The 14,643-nt window shown below is 40.9% G+C and overlaps 1 protein-coding gene across 1 annotated transcript in view; it reads right to left on the bottom strand.

Annotated features, from left to right (window-relative positions):
* EML6 (EMAP like 6) overlaps window positions 1-14,643 on the bottom strand; it is a 486,366-nt gene that overhangs the window by 214,400 nt on the left and 257,323 nt on the right. The window contains exons 7-8 of the mRNA XM_007937992.2: window positions 4,797-4,998; window positions 1,496-1,633 (exon numbers count right to left, since the gene is read on the bottom strand). Of these exons, the coding sequence (XP_007936183.1) occupies window positions 1,496-1,633; window positions 4,797-4,998 (340 nt within the window). The remainder of the gene's footprint in view (window positions 1-1,495; window positions 1,634-4,796; window positions 4,999-14,643) is intronic.

Here is a 14,643-nt window from a genome sequence, read left to right as displayed (position 1 = left end):
CTTTGGGCGTCCCTGAGTTTCCCCTCCTCACCTAATCCCTTTGGCAGATTTATCATTTAAATTTCACTTTGATTTTCAATGATACATACATTGAATCACTTGAATATTTTGTATTCTTCCTGATCAGATTCTGGGAAGAGTTTCTGCTCTCATTTGAAAACTCTTTGAGGTGGGTTTTGTTCCTACAATTGAGATAGGATTGTGACTGGCAAGTCCCTTGAGCCTGGAAAGATGGCTTTATCCACTCTAAAACAACCTGAATGCATTAAGAAATGCCAAATAATAATATTATATTATTATAATTTCATGTTAATATGAAATCCACATAATAATTCCTCACATACCTGCTATCATTTATTAAGAGCACTGTAGATATTTAATATTATTCTAATAATGTCATGAAATAGGTGTGTGGGAATACTTTTTTTCCATGGGAAATCCATCAGAGAGTAAATCTGGTAATTAGTCCCATCCATCATCCCTCACACACCACTAAGCAGAGGAAGAAAATGTTGCACATCAATTTGGTAATGAGCTACGTGTGGCTGGTAATGAAAATGCAGTGTAATAAACTGTGTCAAGAGCATTTTTCAAAGCTATATAGAATTTTCTGTGTGCAAAACACCCAGTATTTAATTTACGATTTCATTTCCTTTCTATAATCACAAAGCACATAAGCCAAGAGAACAAGAATGCATTCAGAGGAATTACAAGGATGAGTCATAATTTTTGTCTAGTAAAAATAATGCAGGATATTAATAAATAAGAAATATTCCATTTTATTGCTGATTATGGGCATGACTCCTTTACTCAAGCTCACCTCTAAAAATCTGGTGCTGTTAGAAACTTCAATGTTTCTTCCTCCTAGCTTGCTACCAGCACCAGTACCATTTGCCGTCAAGTCAATTACAATGCAGAGATCCTGTGTATGTCGTAGCAGAGCTGTGTCATAAGGTTTTCAACGGCTTACAGTTTGGAAGTAAATCACCAGAACTTTCCTCCAAGTCACCTCTCGGTGGACTTGAATTGCTAACCTTTTGGTTAGCAATTGAGTGAATTAACTGTTTGCATCATCCACGAACTCCCTTGGCTCACTACAAGTCCATGATCTGTTATCCAAAACCCTTGGGGGCTAGATGTGTTGGATTTTAGAAAGTTTCACATACAGTATATTATGGAACATCCCCAGTGGGGCTGTATTAAACACAGTAATGTTTTTGCAGTAAAACACATGTCACACGATTATTCCTACCAAGGGATTAATAGACTATAAACAGCCTCACATCAGTTTGTTGGGTCAGTCAGGCTATGTGCCAAATGAGTTACCAAAGAATTTTGGCCTTTCAGAGTGCTTTGGATTTCTGAATTACAGATTCAGAATTCAGGGAATTGCAGACTTGCAATCAAATGTATTTTTCCTAAGATCCATTATGATCAGGAGAATTTTCATTTTAACAAGAGAGCATCTCTAATGCTGTTTCAATATCATACGTGCCTGACCCGGAGAACAATGAAAGAGCCGTCCTTCATGCCCAGGGCCAACTGAGATCCATCGGGGCTGAATGCAACACTGCGAACTGCTTCCTCCATGTTACAGCGGGCGATCAAGGCGTGGTCAGCCAGGCTCCACAGCCTGAGCACAAGGGAAAAAAGCAAAAAGGCAAAAAAAAAAAAAAAAAGAACAACATCTTATAGTCATTGGCCAGCCCAAAGCAGGAAGACCTGATCACACTGTGATAATAACAAGAAAGGACTTAGAACTTCACCAGCGTTCCTCACCATAGCCTGCCAGGGAACCCAGGAAGTTGTTGGTCCATCATTTGAAATACCCAGCAAGAAAGATAAAGTGAGGTAACTTTTACAAAGATTCTGAGATTCACTTAATAAGGGAAATTTAAACACTAATTCATACAAAATCTTACTTTTTAAATATCTTTGGAAATCTGAACTTGTTATTTACTTATGCCATTGGTTGTTGTAACACAGGATGAAAAGTGGTACTGGATTACTAGATGCTACTATTGTTAGTAGGGACTTGTGTGTGTGTGTCTTAATATTAGTTTTGTCTAGTCAGTGTTGGGTTACCCAACAAGCAAGGCAAGCATGGCTTTTCTTGGGCTTACTTACTCATCTGTAGTGAACAATTTCACATTTTTTCACCACATCAAAGATTCTGCTTCCAGGTATGACTGGCATCTGTCTCTCTCCCAACCCCATAGCAACTGCCTACAGAATCAAAGCCTCTTTTCAAATTTACAATCCCTGACAGGGAGGGAGTACCCAGGAAGCAAGGTAATTACAGTGAAACCCATGTGAAGTTCAGTACAGTAAGTAAGCACAAGTAAGCCTGTGCTTACCTTGCTTATTGGATAATCTATCCCTGCTTCAAGTACATAACTGATTTAAGCACACAGAGATGGAAACACATAGTCCATTGTTGGCCTCCTTATAAAGAAGACAATCTGAGATAGAGAAGAATGAATGAGAGCCCTTCCCAGGTGGCTTTCAAAGTTGACAGAGCACACCCATGCACTGTTCCTGTCCACACGCATCTAGGTGTGGGGTTCCCTGGATACCCCTTTCTGCACAGGTCCTCTCTCAGTGGGGACTGCCATGTCACAGAGCCCCTGACTAATGCGGAGCTGGCAGCAGTGCAGCCACAGGTGTGCCCAGCTCCCGGGACACTTAATCAAGACCCTCAAACTGAGCCAAACTGAACTGAATATTTAAAAGTACAAATAAGGGTTTACATGTAATTGGGCCTGTGTTATATGATGTGTACTCATTAGTACTTTTCTTAAGACAGTCTTCTCTTAACATACAATGTCAGCTGGGGGACTGAGAATCTGGAGTTTTGTGATAGAGGCAGAAACTCTCACAGGGTGTTGTTTCTCTAAGTGCATCTTGCCCTCCTGAGGAATGATGCATGCCCCTTACAACACAGAGGGGCACGGTGACCAGTTTACTGAGCCCTTGGGCTGCCTGTGCTGTTCAACTTAAAGTTCATGGTATTCTCTCAATACTTCATTATTCATCACCCCATGCTGTTTTTAGCTTTGTGCTATTTTAAGCAATGTAAGTGTTGCTTCACTAGCAGGAAGAAACCATCACTTCTCAGTAAACTGTTGCTGTTGTTAGGTGCCATCAAGTCAGTTCTGACTCATAGCAACCCTATGTACAACAGAATGAAACCCTACCCGGTCCTGCCCACCTCACGATTGTCGCTATGCTTGTGGCCACTGGTGCAGCCACTGTGTCAACTGCAGCCACTGTGTCAATCCATTTCATTGAGGGTCTTCCTTTTTTTTGCTGACCTTCTACTTTACCAAGAATAATGTCCTCCTCCAGGGACTGGTCCCTACTCAGTAAACTGTACTATCCCTATAAGGCCATTAAACTATTCTTTTTCAAGACATTGACTTATACACTTCCTAAATCCCAATGTTGTTTTTATTTGCTGTGGAATCGGACCCGACTCATAGCGACCCCTGCTTGGGTTTCTGAGGCAGTATCACTACGGAAGTAGATTGCCCAATATTCAATGTAAAAATATACTTTTCAAAAATAGCCAAATTAATGTGTCAGAGGAATAAGACAGATGCTAACAGTCAGAGTTCCTTGGGGAATGTTTGCAATTCTGAGACTCAACACAGTTCTTAAAATACAAAAGCCAAGGATTTCCTTGTATTTGTTTGTTTTTAGATGGATATGAACTGAGTTTTGCAAGTGTTTGAAGAACTTGTTTCTATTGGTTTGGCTGCTCTGGGAAAACTGAATAAAGGAGAGAAAAAGAAGAGTTGTGGAAGAAGTGAGTAAAGAGACAAGTAAACTAAATAAACATTTAAATCACATGAAGAGACAAATGCAGTTGTTTTCATTGATTTTTAGACTACGGGGGTTTAGCGCTTGGTACAAACTGAAATGGACTGAATGATTACACGGGTGTATACTGATTAGTTTTACAAACCTACAGAATAATGGGGGGAAAAGCAGTGACCTTTAGTTTACCACATTCTAGTTCAGCTACTAAAACCTAGATGTGGTAACCAATCAATCAGTTAACCAATTGGTCAGTCACACTTTCTCTAACTCTCTGGTCTGATCGTTCTTAAGCACATTTAAAGCCCAGTAATAAATACTAAAATACTGAAATCAGTGTAAGAGCTTCATCTCAAATTTTTAAATCATGGCCATTCCTCCCAGCAATCACAAGGATACTAGATGCATACTCATTTCCCTCAATATTGTGCTTTTAGAGACTAACAAATTATTCATAGCAAGAGCCTTGACATTTTAATAAAACTGCATTTTTTTTCAAGAACCAGTACCCTTTGTTGATTTTAGGACAATGCTCAAAATTCCACTTGAGAATGTACAAAGAAATACTTACTCACATGTTAAAGATAAGTTTGGAAATCAGAATTTAAGTTCTAATGGTGCTGAGAGGGAGTCTCTGGGTCATTTGTAAGTTCACTGTGAAGCTCTCGGTAGAGGACCCACGGTACTGGGGGTAATATGGCCTTATCATAAATATTTTCACTGGAAACCGCGGGAGGTCAACCTAAATGTACAAGTACACTTTCACTTCTAATAATATCTCCATGACTTAAGATGAAATCAAAGAGAAATAGCAACAATACGCCAATAAGCCAACTCTTGTTGAACTAATGTCTTCACTTTCCTTTTAAGAAACGTTGTAGTTCTATACTGCAGCTTATCGTTCTCTTAAGGAAGAAGCAAATTTGGGCAACATAAGGAAGTCACCAAGGTGACAGTGGCTGCCACCAGGGCCTCACCTGACAGAGCGGTCGTCACTGCCTGTCACGGCTAGAGGCTTCTTGGGGTGCAGGGCCAAGGCCCAGAGCTCCCCCTCACAGTGGCCCTGTAGGATGAGCATCGGCTTGTCTCGCTCTCGCACAATCACCTCAAATATCTCACTGTCCTGTGTCCCTGCTAGAAGGCGGTCTGCTTTCCAGCATACACTCCGGATAGAGAGTCCTGACAAAAACAAATCAAATCAAGCAATACGTAAATGAATGGATGAATGCATGCATACCTTAATTTACCTTACAAAAAAAAAACAACACCTAAAGCAAATATTCTCTCATGAGGACAGCATCTGAGGCAACACATTCTAGAGAGAGAACGTCTTAAAAATTGCTAGTGGTGGAGAATTGATTCCACACCCCATTCTATGTTATTTAGTTTCTTTACGTGTGTTGAATACTCTCTCCTCTCTACCCTTTTTGATCTGTTTTGCAAAAAGTGGCCATCCTTTCTTGTCTGATTTGGGATGGCTATGTGTTTTTACAGGAGCTCTGGTAGCATAGTGGCTAAAGCACTTGACTGCTAACCAGAAGGCTGGCGGTTCAAACCCACCAGCCACTCCTTGGAAGGAAGGTTGGGCAATCCTACTTTCGTAGTGATACTGCCTCGGAAACCCAAGGAGGGGTCGCTATGAGTTGGGACCGACTTGACGGCAGATAACAACAACAACATGTGTTTTTATAGCAGGATGTATTTTTATATATACTGCATCTTAAAATGAATATAAGAGGAGAAAGCTATCTTTATGAAAATCTAATCCTCTTTGAAATAATTTGCTTCTGATTTGCTATGAAAAAGTTAATAGTCACTTCAATCTTTTGGATGCTAACATTGTATCAAAATTTATGTGGGTGATACTACAGAATGGTTAATTATCATATTAGGCAAATTTAGCATGTCTTTCATCAGCACCTAGACTCATTCTGCTGGATAAACAGATGTACTATGTCCCAGAAATATGCAAATGAAACTTTAATTTCAGTCTCAAAATACCATCAAACAGTTGTCAGTGAAGGTGTTATTCTTCATTGACTTAAGCATTTATGGAATCTTCTCTAAAAGTTCAACCTTCTACTGCCATAGTATTTCATGCTCTCTAGGCAGGGCCTCATAGGAGGAGCTCTGGTGGCCCAGTCGTTAAAGCACTCAGCTGCTAAACAGAAGGTCAGTGGTTAGAAAACACCAACCACTCTGCAAAGATGAAGCAGGCAGTCTGCTTCCATAGAGATTTATAGCCTTGGAAACCCTATAGGGCAGCTTTACACTGTCCTATAGGGTCATTAGGAGCTCTGGTAGCATAGTGCCTAAGGCATTTGACTGCTAACTGGAAAGCTAGAGGTTCAAACCCACCAGCCACTCCCCGGAAGGAAGGAAGATTGGGCAATCTACTTCCTTAGTGATACCACCTTGGAAACCCAAGGAGGGGTCACTATGAGTCAGATACGACTTGATGGAAGTGAGTTTGGATTTTTGGTTTATAGGGTCACTATGACTTGGAATCGACTCAATGGCAGTGGGTTTGATTGGTTTTTGTTTTTTGGTTAGGCAAGTCCTCACTTGCCTGCCTGGGCTTTAATCTGTCCTACTGCCTGTGCTCTGTTCCTATTGGGTAGGCAGGAGCCTGCTCTTATTTATTTACTTTCTCATGTCTGAATTAGAATTACAGAAGCAATCCCACTTTCATAGCTATTTTAAAACAAGGTAAGAGTATGATAAGCTTTGAAATCTGAGTTACCCGCCCCCATAAGCACTGTGTCTTTGGTGTAGAGAGCACCAGGAAGTTGGAGAATCCAGGCTACAGTCCTGCTCTACTGGCCGGATAGGAATCTCTGGGTAGTGTATATACTCAGCTGTATACGGTAAATATACTCAACTGCTAACTGAAAGGTTGCCCTTTCTAGTCCACCCAGAGGCACCTTGGAGGAAAGCCCTGGTGAGCTTTTGAAAAATCAGCCATCGAAAATGCACGGAGTACAGTTCTACTCTGACTAACATGGAGTCACCATGAGTCGCAATTGAATTGTTGACAACTGATTTACTGGCTAGACACACAAAGGAAAGCCCTTCTCTGGGCTCAGTTTTTCCTCACTGTAATATGTTGACCATGTCGTTTATCATACAAATTGGGGCACTTGTGAAAGTAAAATTATAATTCCACTGATTATTTTAGATTCTTCCCTTTCCTAACAGGCCTAGAACTCTGTGGGCTCCAACTGTGAGCTCACTCATACAAGGCTAAATGGCTTGGAGAGAGAAGCTTCTCCCAAGAAGCCAGTATTGTATTTGGTTTGAGCAGAAACATTTATTCTCCCCACTGCCTCCGTTATCTTTTTACCTTCTTGGTTTTTGAGGACAAATTCAGAAAGTTACAAAGATTAACAACTGCTAGCATTTTTATCCCCCCCCCAAAAAATTTGCTGCTTAAAAAAAAAAAATTATTAAGAAGCTTAGGAACAAAGAAGAACCTTCCAAGTCAGCCTATGCTGATAAAGCCAGAACAGTCACTCAGCGGCCAGATTGTGCCCAGGGAGTCTGGGAATTCCTCAGAGGGTCTCCAGGGGCCCAGCAAGGAGGTGGCTGGGGATGGGAGGCCAGTAGCTTTCAGGACCTCCCAGTCTGTGTTTTATGGGATCTCATTCGAAAAACAGGTTCCATTAAACTAACCAATATAAGAGGGAAGTTTTACACATGGCAAAGGCAATGAGGTTAAATTGATAGGGATTATTTCTGGATGAATTTGGGAGAAAGCAGAGAGAGTGTGTGTAGCAGAAGAAGCTGCTATATTTCCACTGTTTACAATATAAACATAATGAGCTGTAAACAATTTCTATCAGAGACCAACTCAGGCTGTCTGTATACACTCAGTTTTTTAACAGACACATTGCATTTTTTTTTGTATCAGACAAATCAACTTCAGGGATTTGTCTACAAGGTGACAGGTATAACACTGAGTCACTCTCACTTCTGAGTTAGTCATTTGAAATAGGAATTATTTCCCGAAGACAACAATGGATAGAGAACTGTTTTGAAGTTTTCTAATAATGTCCTGTTTCCATCATCTCTAATCTAATTGCTCTTCTGCCTGCGAGAGTGGTGGAGAGAACAGCATGCTTTCTGCTGGGAACATTCTGGAGAGACCCTGGTGAGTGGCAGATCACTGATGAAGTTATGATAGTATTTCCTTCCTGCTGTTTCTCCAGGATTGGCTTTTAACTTCCCTGGCAAAAATGCAGAAAACAGTAGTGTAATCACAATTTTCTAGCTGCAAGGGGATCATATCATTGGGAAGTAATTAAGTTGTCTTTGCTTCTACATCTTCTGTTCTGGGAGTCAGAAAAATTAAGGTCTTGGAATATAGTTAGACATCTACCAATAGTGAGAAGGGAAGCAAGAAAAAACAGCTTAACTTATTTGTTCTTGTTATTAGTTACTGTGGAGTCGGTTTCGACTCATAGCAACCCCATATACAACAGAATGAAACACTTCCCAGTCCTCCACCATCCTCAAAATCCTTGCTGTGTTTGAGGCCATTGTTGAAGCCACTGTGTCAATCCATCTTGTTGAGGGTCTTCTTTTTTGTTAATCTTCTACTTTACAAGTATGAGGCCCTTCCCCAGGGATTCCTTCCTGATAACATCTCCAAAGTATGTGATATGAATCCTCAACATCCTCACTTCTAAGGAGCATTTTGGCTGTACTTTCAGGATAGATTTGTTCATTTTTCTCGAGCTTCATAGTATATTCAGTATTCTTCACTAACACAATTCAAAGGCATCGATTCTTCTTTGGTTTTCCTTATTCATTGCCCAGTTTGCACTTGCTTTCACATGAAGAGATGGAAAATATCATAGTTTGGGTCTGGCATACATTAGTCCTCACAGTGGTATCTTTGCTTTTTAACATGTTCAGAGGTCTTTTGCAGCAAATTTGCACAATGCAACGTCAATTGATTTCTTGACCAATGTTTCCATGGGCATTAATTGTGGATCCAAGTAAAATGAAATCCTTGATGACTTCAATCTTTTCTCCATTTATCATGATTTCACTTATTGGTCCAGTTGTGAGGATTTTTGTTTTCTTTATATTGAGGGGTAATCCATACTCTAGGCTATAGTCTTTGATCTTCATAAGTAAGTGCTTCAAGTCTTCTTCACTTTTAGTAAGCAAGGTTATCATCTGCATATCACAAGTTGTTAATGAATCTTCCTCCAATCCTGATGCCATGCTCTTTTTCAGGTAGTCTAAGTTCTCGGATTGTTTGCTCACCATAAGACTGAACAGATACAGTGAAAGGATACGACTCTGATGCACGCTTTTCCTGATTGTCAATCATGCGGCATCCACTTGTTCTGTTCAAAAGACTGTCTCTTGATTTATGTACAGGTTCCACGTGAGCACAAACAAGTGCTCTGGAATTCTCACTCTTTGCAACGTTATCCATAATTTGTTATGATCTACACAGTCAGATGCCTTTGTATAGTCAAAATAAAACACAGGTAAATATCTTTCTGGTATTTTCTGCTTCAGCCCACATCCATTTGACATCTGCAATGATAGCCTACATTTCATATCCTCTTCTGAATCTGGCTTGAATTTCTGGCAACAATTTGAATTATTTTCGGCAAAATATTAGTTGTGTGTGTTATTAATGATTTTTTAAAAAACATTTTCTGAATTCTGTTGGATCACTTTTCTCTGGAATGAGCACAAATATGGATTTCTTCCAGTCAGTTGGCCAGGTAGCTGTCTTCTAAATTTCTTGGCATAGACAAATGAGTGCTTCCAGCATTGCCTTTATTTGTTGAAACATCTTAACTGGTATTCTGTCATTCCTGGAGTCTTGTTTTTCACCAATGCCTTTAATGCAGCTTGGACTTCTTTCTTCAATAACATTGGTTCTTAAAAAATGATATGCTACCTCCTGAAAGGGTTGAACATTGACCAATACTTTTTTGGTACAGTGACTCTGTGTATTCTTTCCATATTCTTTTGAGGCTTTCTGCATCATTCAATATTTTGCCCATAGAATCCTTCAATATTGCAACCTGAGCTTGAATTTGTCCTTCAGTTCTTTCAGATTCAGAAATGCTGAGAGTGTTCTTTTTTGGTCTTCTAACTCCAGGTCTTTGCACATTTCATTATAATATCTGTCTTTTCAAGTTGCCCTTGGAAATCTTATGCTCAGCTCTTTTACTTCATCATCTCTTCCATTTGCATTAGCTACTCTACATTCAAGAGCAAATTTCAAAGTCTTTTCTGTCATCCATTTTAGTCTTTTCTTTCTTTCCTTTCTTTTTAATGACCTTTTGCTTCCTTCGTGTATGATGGCCTTAATACCATCCCACAACTTGTCTGGTTTTCAATCATTAAGTGCTCAATGCATCAAATCTATTCTTGAGATGATCTTTAAATTCAGGTAGATATAGCAAAGGTCATATCTAGATTATTTAAAACTTCATAAATGCTATTTTATTCTGGAAAATGCATGCCTTAGGTACTTTTGACAGAATGAGTCAAAGGCAACTTCACTGAGTTAATGAGGTGTCCACGTTTTGGTTAGCATCGTCTTCTCTGCCACTCCCCTATGAGAAATGTGGCGCTCTGGCCTATACTTGGAGCAGACAGCCAGCAGATGGCAGTGAATAGCAACAGCCCATTTAAACCTAAAATCCCTTAAGCCTAAAACAAAGTTCTTACCAGCCTTTGCCTTGGATTTATATTCAGATTAGAAAGTGAAAAGCTCAACATCACCTTTCTAATTCTCTCTGCTATAGTCCTAAGCCCAGGCAAGGGGGGATCTAGTCCATGAACATCAAAATAGACTTCATTACTACAGAATATTGCTTATTTTCCATTAATCCATTGAATGGTTTATATCCCAGCTTTTTTCACCTCCCCCAAGCTGTGGGATATTGTTGTTTGTTGTTATGTGCCATCGAGTTGGCCCTGACTCATAGTGACCCCTCCTTGCGTTTCCGAGGCAGCATCACTACAGAAGGAGGATTGCCCAACCTTCCTTCTGAGGAGTAGCTGGTGGGTTTCAACCGGCAGCCTTCTGGTTATCAGTCAAGTGCCTTAGGCACTATGCTACCAGGGCTCAAGCTGTGGGATAGGGCAAGCTTTTTAGCCTTTCAAGTCTTCAGTGTCCGCACCTGCAAACAGGAGATAATATTAGCACTTGCATTTCATAACATTGTTGGAAGGATTCAATGCACTGATATATTCAGATGCTCAACCCACTACATAGAAGTTGTTGTTTTAACCAGCAAGTTTCTGTGCTTTGTCAGGGTCTTTTTACTAAGTTCACATCTCAATGTAGAACAACTTGCTGTATGTTTGGTCAGATTCTAGCCCTGTGTGGGGTCAGCACCAGGATTTCTGAAGAAGTTGCCCCATGGTCCTTGCCTTGAGTCTCTTAGTTACTTCTTTGTGTTAAAATGTATTTGTTGTTTTTGCTGTTTGTTATTATAATATTGATGTGAAAGCACTGAAAAGTCTCAGAAATAAAGGAGTGACATCTTTGCTTCTTAACACTTTAAAGAGGTCTTTTGCAGCAAATTTGCCCAGTGCAACACAATGTCTGATGTCTTGACTGCTGCTTCCATGGATGTTAATCGTGGATCCAAGTAAAATGAAATCCCTGCTAATCTATTAATATATTCATCTTTATATACTAAGGCAATTGTAAAATATAATTTTTTCTGTTAGTCTCTTTTATTGTTATAAAAAATATATAACACATTTGCCAACTTAACGTTTTTCATGTATACAATTTAGTAATATCAATTATATTAATCATGTTATGGAAGCATCACCAATATCCATTAACAAATTTCCATCACCATAAATAGAAACTCACTGCTTCCTAAACAATGACTCCTTCTTTCCCCTTCCCTCCCATCCCTGGCAACTACTAATACTTTGGTCTCCATATATTTGCCTACTCTAGCTTGTAAAATATAATTTTTAATAGTGTTTTATGGAGGAAGGGACCTGTGAAAGCAAAAGTGCCTAGGGCCTACGAAAGTCACAGCAGCCCTGACTGAACCCCTCTCTTTATCCAAACTGCTACTGCCTCCGTTGGGGCCCTCATGTTTCCCCTGTGGATCACTGCCAGTTCTTCCCCACCTGCTTCCCAAGCTTCCTCTAGTTTCTACAGGACAAAGTCTGAGTTCTTTAACAGGTGCTTGGATAAGGCCCTCTATAACCTGGCCCTGACTTATCTGTGGTTGCAGCTCCAACTGTGCCACCTGTTTGCAACTCTCCAAATATGGTTCTATTTTTATGTCTGTGCCCTTGCCTCACATCCTCCCTTCCCACTCAGCCCATGTAAAAGTCCTATGCATCTTTAAGAGGCAGGACAGGCTTCAACTCTATGAAGCCCTTCTTGTCCCTGTACCTCCAGGAGAGCTGCTAATCTTTAGTGCTGCCAATGCCCTCTAAACACTCTCATGGTCTAGCACCTAAAACTCTTTTTATTATATACATCTTAGTTTGGAATCTTCCATGCAGACTCTGAAACAAGAATTTGAGTGACAATAGTTATTTCAGAGGGGGTCCCAGGAAGCACTAGTAGAGAATTGAGACAAGGAGAGGAAAGGAGCCAATAAGTGTGTATAGTTGTTGTTGATGGTGTTGTACCTGCATTCGGTCAACCCCCAACTCATGGTGACACCATGCACAATGGAGCAAAGCACTGCCTGGTCCTGCTCCACCCCCTTGACTGGTTGTAGACAGGAAAGTTTTTACTCTTAGGGCTTTTAATGGCTGATTTTCATAAGTAGATCATCAGGGCTTTCTTCCTAGTCTGTTTTAGTCTGGCAGCTTTCCTGAAACCTATTCAGTAGCACAGCAATATGCAAACCTTCCCTGACAGGTGGGTGGTGGCTGAGCATGAGGCATGGTGGTCAAAAATCAAACCCATGTCTCTGCATGGAAGGTAAGAATTCTGTCAGCGAACCACCAATGCCCTCACATGTATATTACTGAGCAGAAACACCTGATACAGACATCTGAGGTCAGTCCTGCTAGGGAGCTCAGGGAGACAGCACAGAGCATCTCTCAGAGTTACACCACCTGCGAGGCTGGGAAGCTAGGGTGTTTCTAACTCCTACCGTCCATAGCTGAAGACTGCTCCCAGGGCATTAAGTCCCTGGCACTTCTGGGTGGTCTGTACAGGTCAAGAGACTGTCAGCAATGTGAGGGTAGTGATTCTTTCTTAGCCATCTTTGTGCCTCAGAACTTAGCACTGTGCTTGGCTAGATCCTAATTAATGTTTAATGAATATATAAATGACTTGGTAGGTGGCAAAAAAATGTCCTAGAAGAAATACAAAGTATAGGTGTTTGACCTTAAATGACAGTTAGCAGTCTGGGTAGAAAGCAGTAGGAGAGGGCTCATAACACAATGTAAGGAACACTGTGAGGAGTCTGAAGACCCAGGTGCCAACCTCTCTCTGCCTGGCCACCTGCCCTTTTTATATCACAAAGGCAATTTATAACAAATGAGACAATAAATAAGTGAGCACTTCATAAACCATAAGAATTTAGCATATAAGGTTGTCATCAGGTTTCCCAACAGTAGACCCACAACAGGTCATTGCTGGAGCAGGATCTCCTCCCCACCTTCTCCACCTGACTATTTGCTGGAGGGTAAGGAGGCCATCTGCTGAAAGGCGTGGGTGAACTCAGTGGCCCGGAGAAGTGCAGACTGTCAATGAGGATGGGGTTGGTTCTTAATAATGTTCTCAACTCTGGGACTCCAAGGCCAAGAGCAGTTGGTCCCAACCTCACCGTGCATCAGAATCTACATGGAAAGAGTAGATTGGCCGACTCACCCAGACATTCCCTCTAAGGAAGTCTGGAGGGGTCTAGGCAGAGCTACTTTTAGATCCCCAGGAGACTCATGTGTGTACGCAGCACTGAACCACAGCTTAAAAAGCCATTAGAGCTGGCACATTCTCAAATTTCAGTCCAATTGCTGAGAATTCAGTTTTCTAGGCCATATCACCAGGTGACTTTAATGTGGCTCCTTAGCTACATGTTGGAAAACTCTGCCCCATGAGTTAGAAAGCCCAAGGCCAGTCGATTGTGAGTCATCCTCATCAGAGACCACACCCAGTGCTTTACCTGTACATCCACTGAAAGCTCACAGTGACATAGGAGGAAGGCACTACGTTATCCCCAGGGACAGCATGGGACCCTAAAGGATGCCAGTAAATATCTGTTAATAAGTGAGGAAATTAAGGCATATAAAGGCTATATCACTTACCCAAAATGCATATACTGAGTAAATGATAGAAATATAATGAAGATTCAGGCAGCCCTAGTCTGGAGTCAAGATATTTCCTGAACTTGGGCCAGTACAGGGAAGACAAGGTAATGTTTGTCTCCTAAAGAAGCCTAACCTTATTATTAGGGATTGAATTGTGTCCTCAAAAAAGATATGTTCAAGTCCTAACCCCCCATACCCATAAAGTTGACCTTGTTTAGAAATAGGATATTTGAAGATGTTACAGGTACCATGAGGTCATATGGGAGTAGGGTAGATCCCATTCCAATCTGACTTACCCTTATAAAAACACGGAGACACACATACCAAGTGAAGATGGCCATCTGAAGACAGAGGCAGAGATGGAGTTATGATAGTGCTGTGAGCCAAGGAATACCTGGGGCTACCAGAAGCTGGGAGAGACAAGGGAGGATCTACTTCTAAAGTCTTTAGAGAGAGCACATCCCTGCCAGCACCCTGAATTTGGGCTACTGAACTGTGAGACAATAAATTTCTGTTGTTTTAAATGACCCATCTTGTGGTACT

The sequence above is a fragment of the Orycteropus afer genome, unplaced genomic scaffold (assembly GCF_000298275.1).
Source record: "Orycteropus afer afer isolate SDZICR_OR568_19922 unplaced genomic scaffold, OryAfe1.0 scaffold00046, whole genome shotgun sequence".
NCBI classification, from domain to species: Eukaryota; Metazoa; Chordata; class Mammalia; order Tubulidentata; family Orycteropodidae; genus Orycteropus; species Orycteropus afer.
Note: the sequence above shows the minus strand (reverse complement) of the source record. Positions and strands in the feature narration are given on the sequence as shown.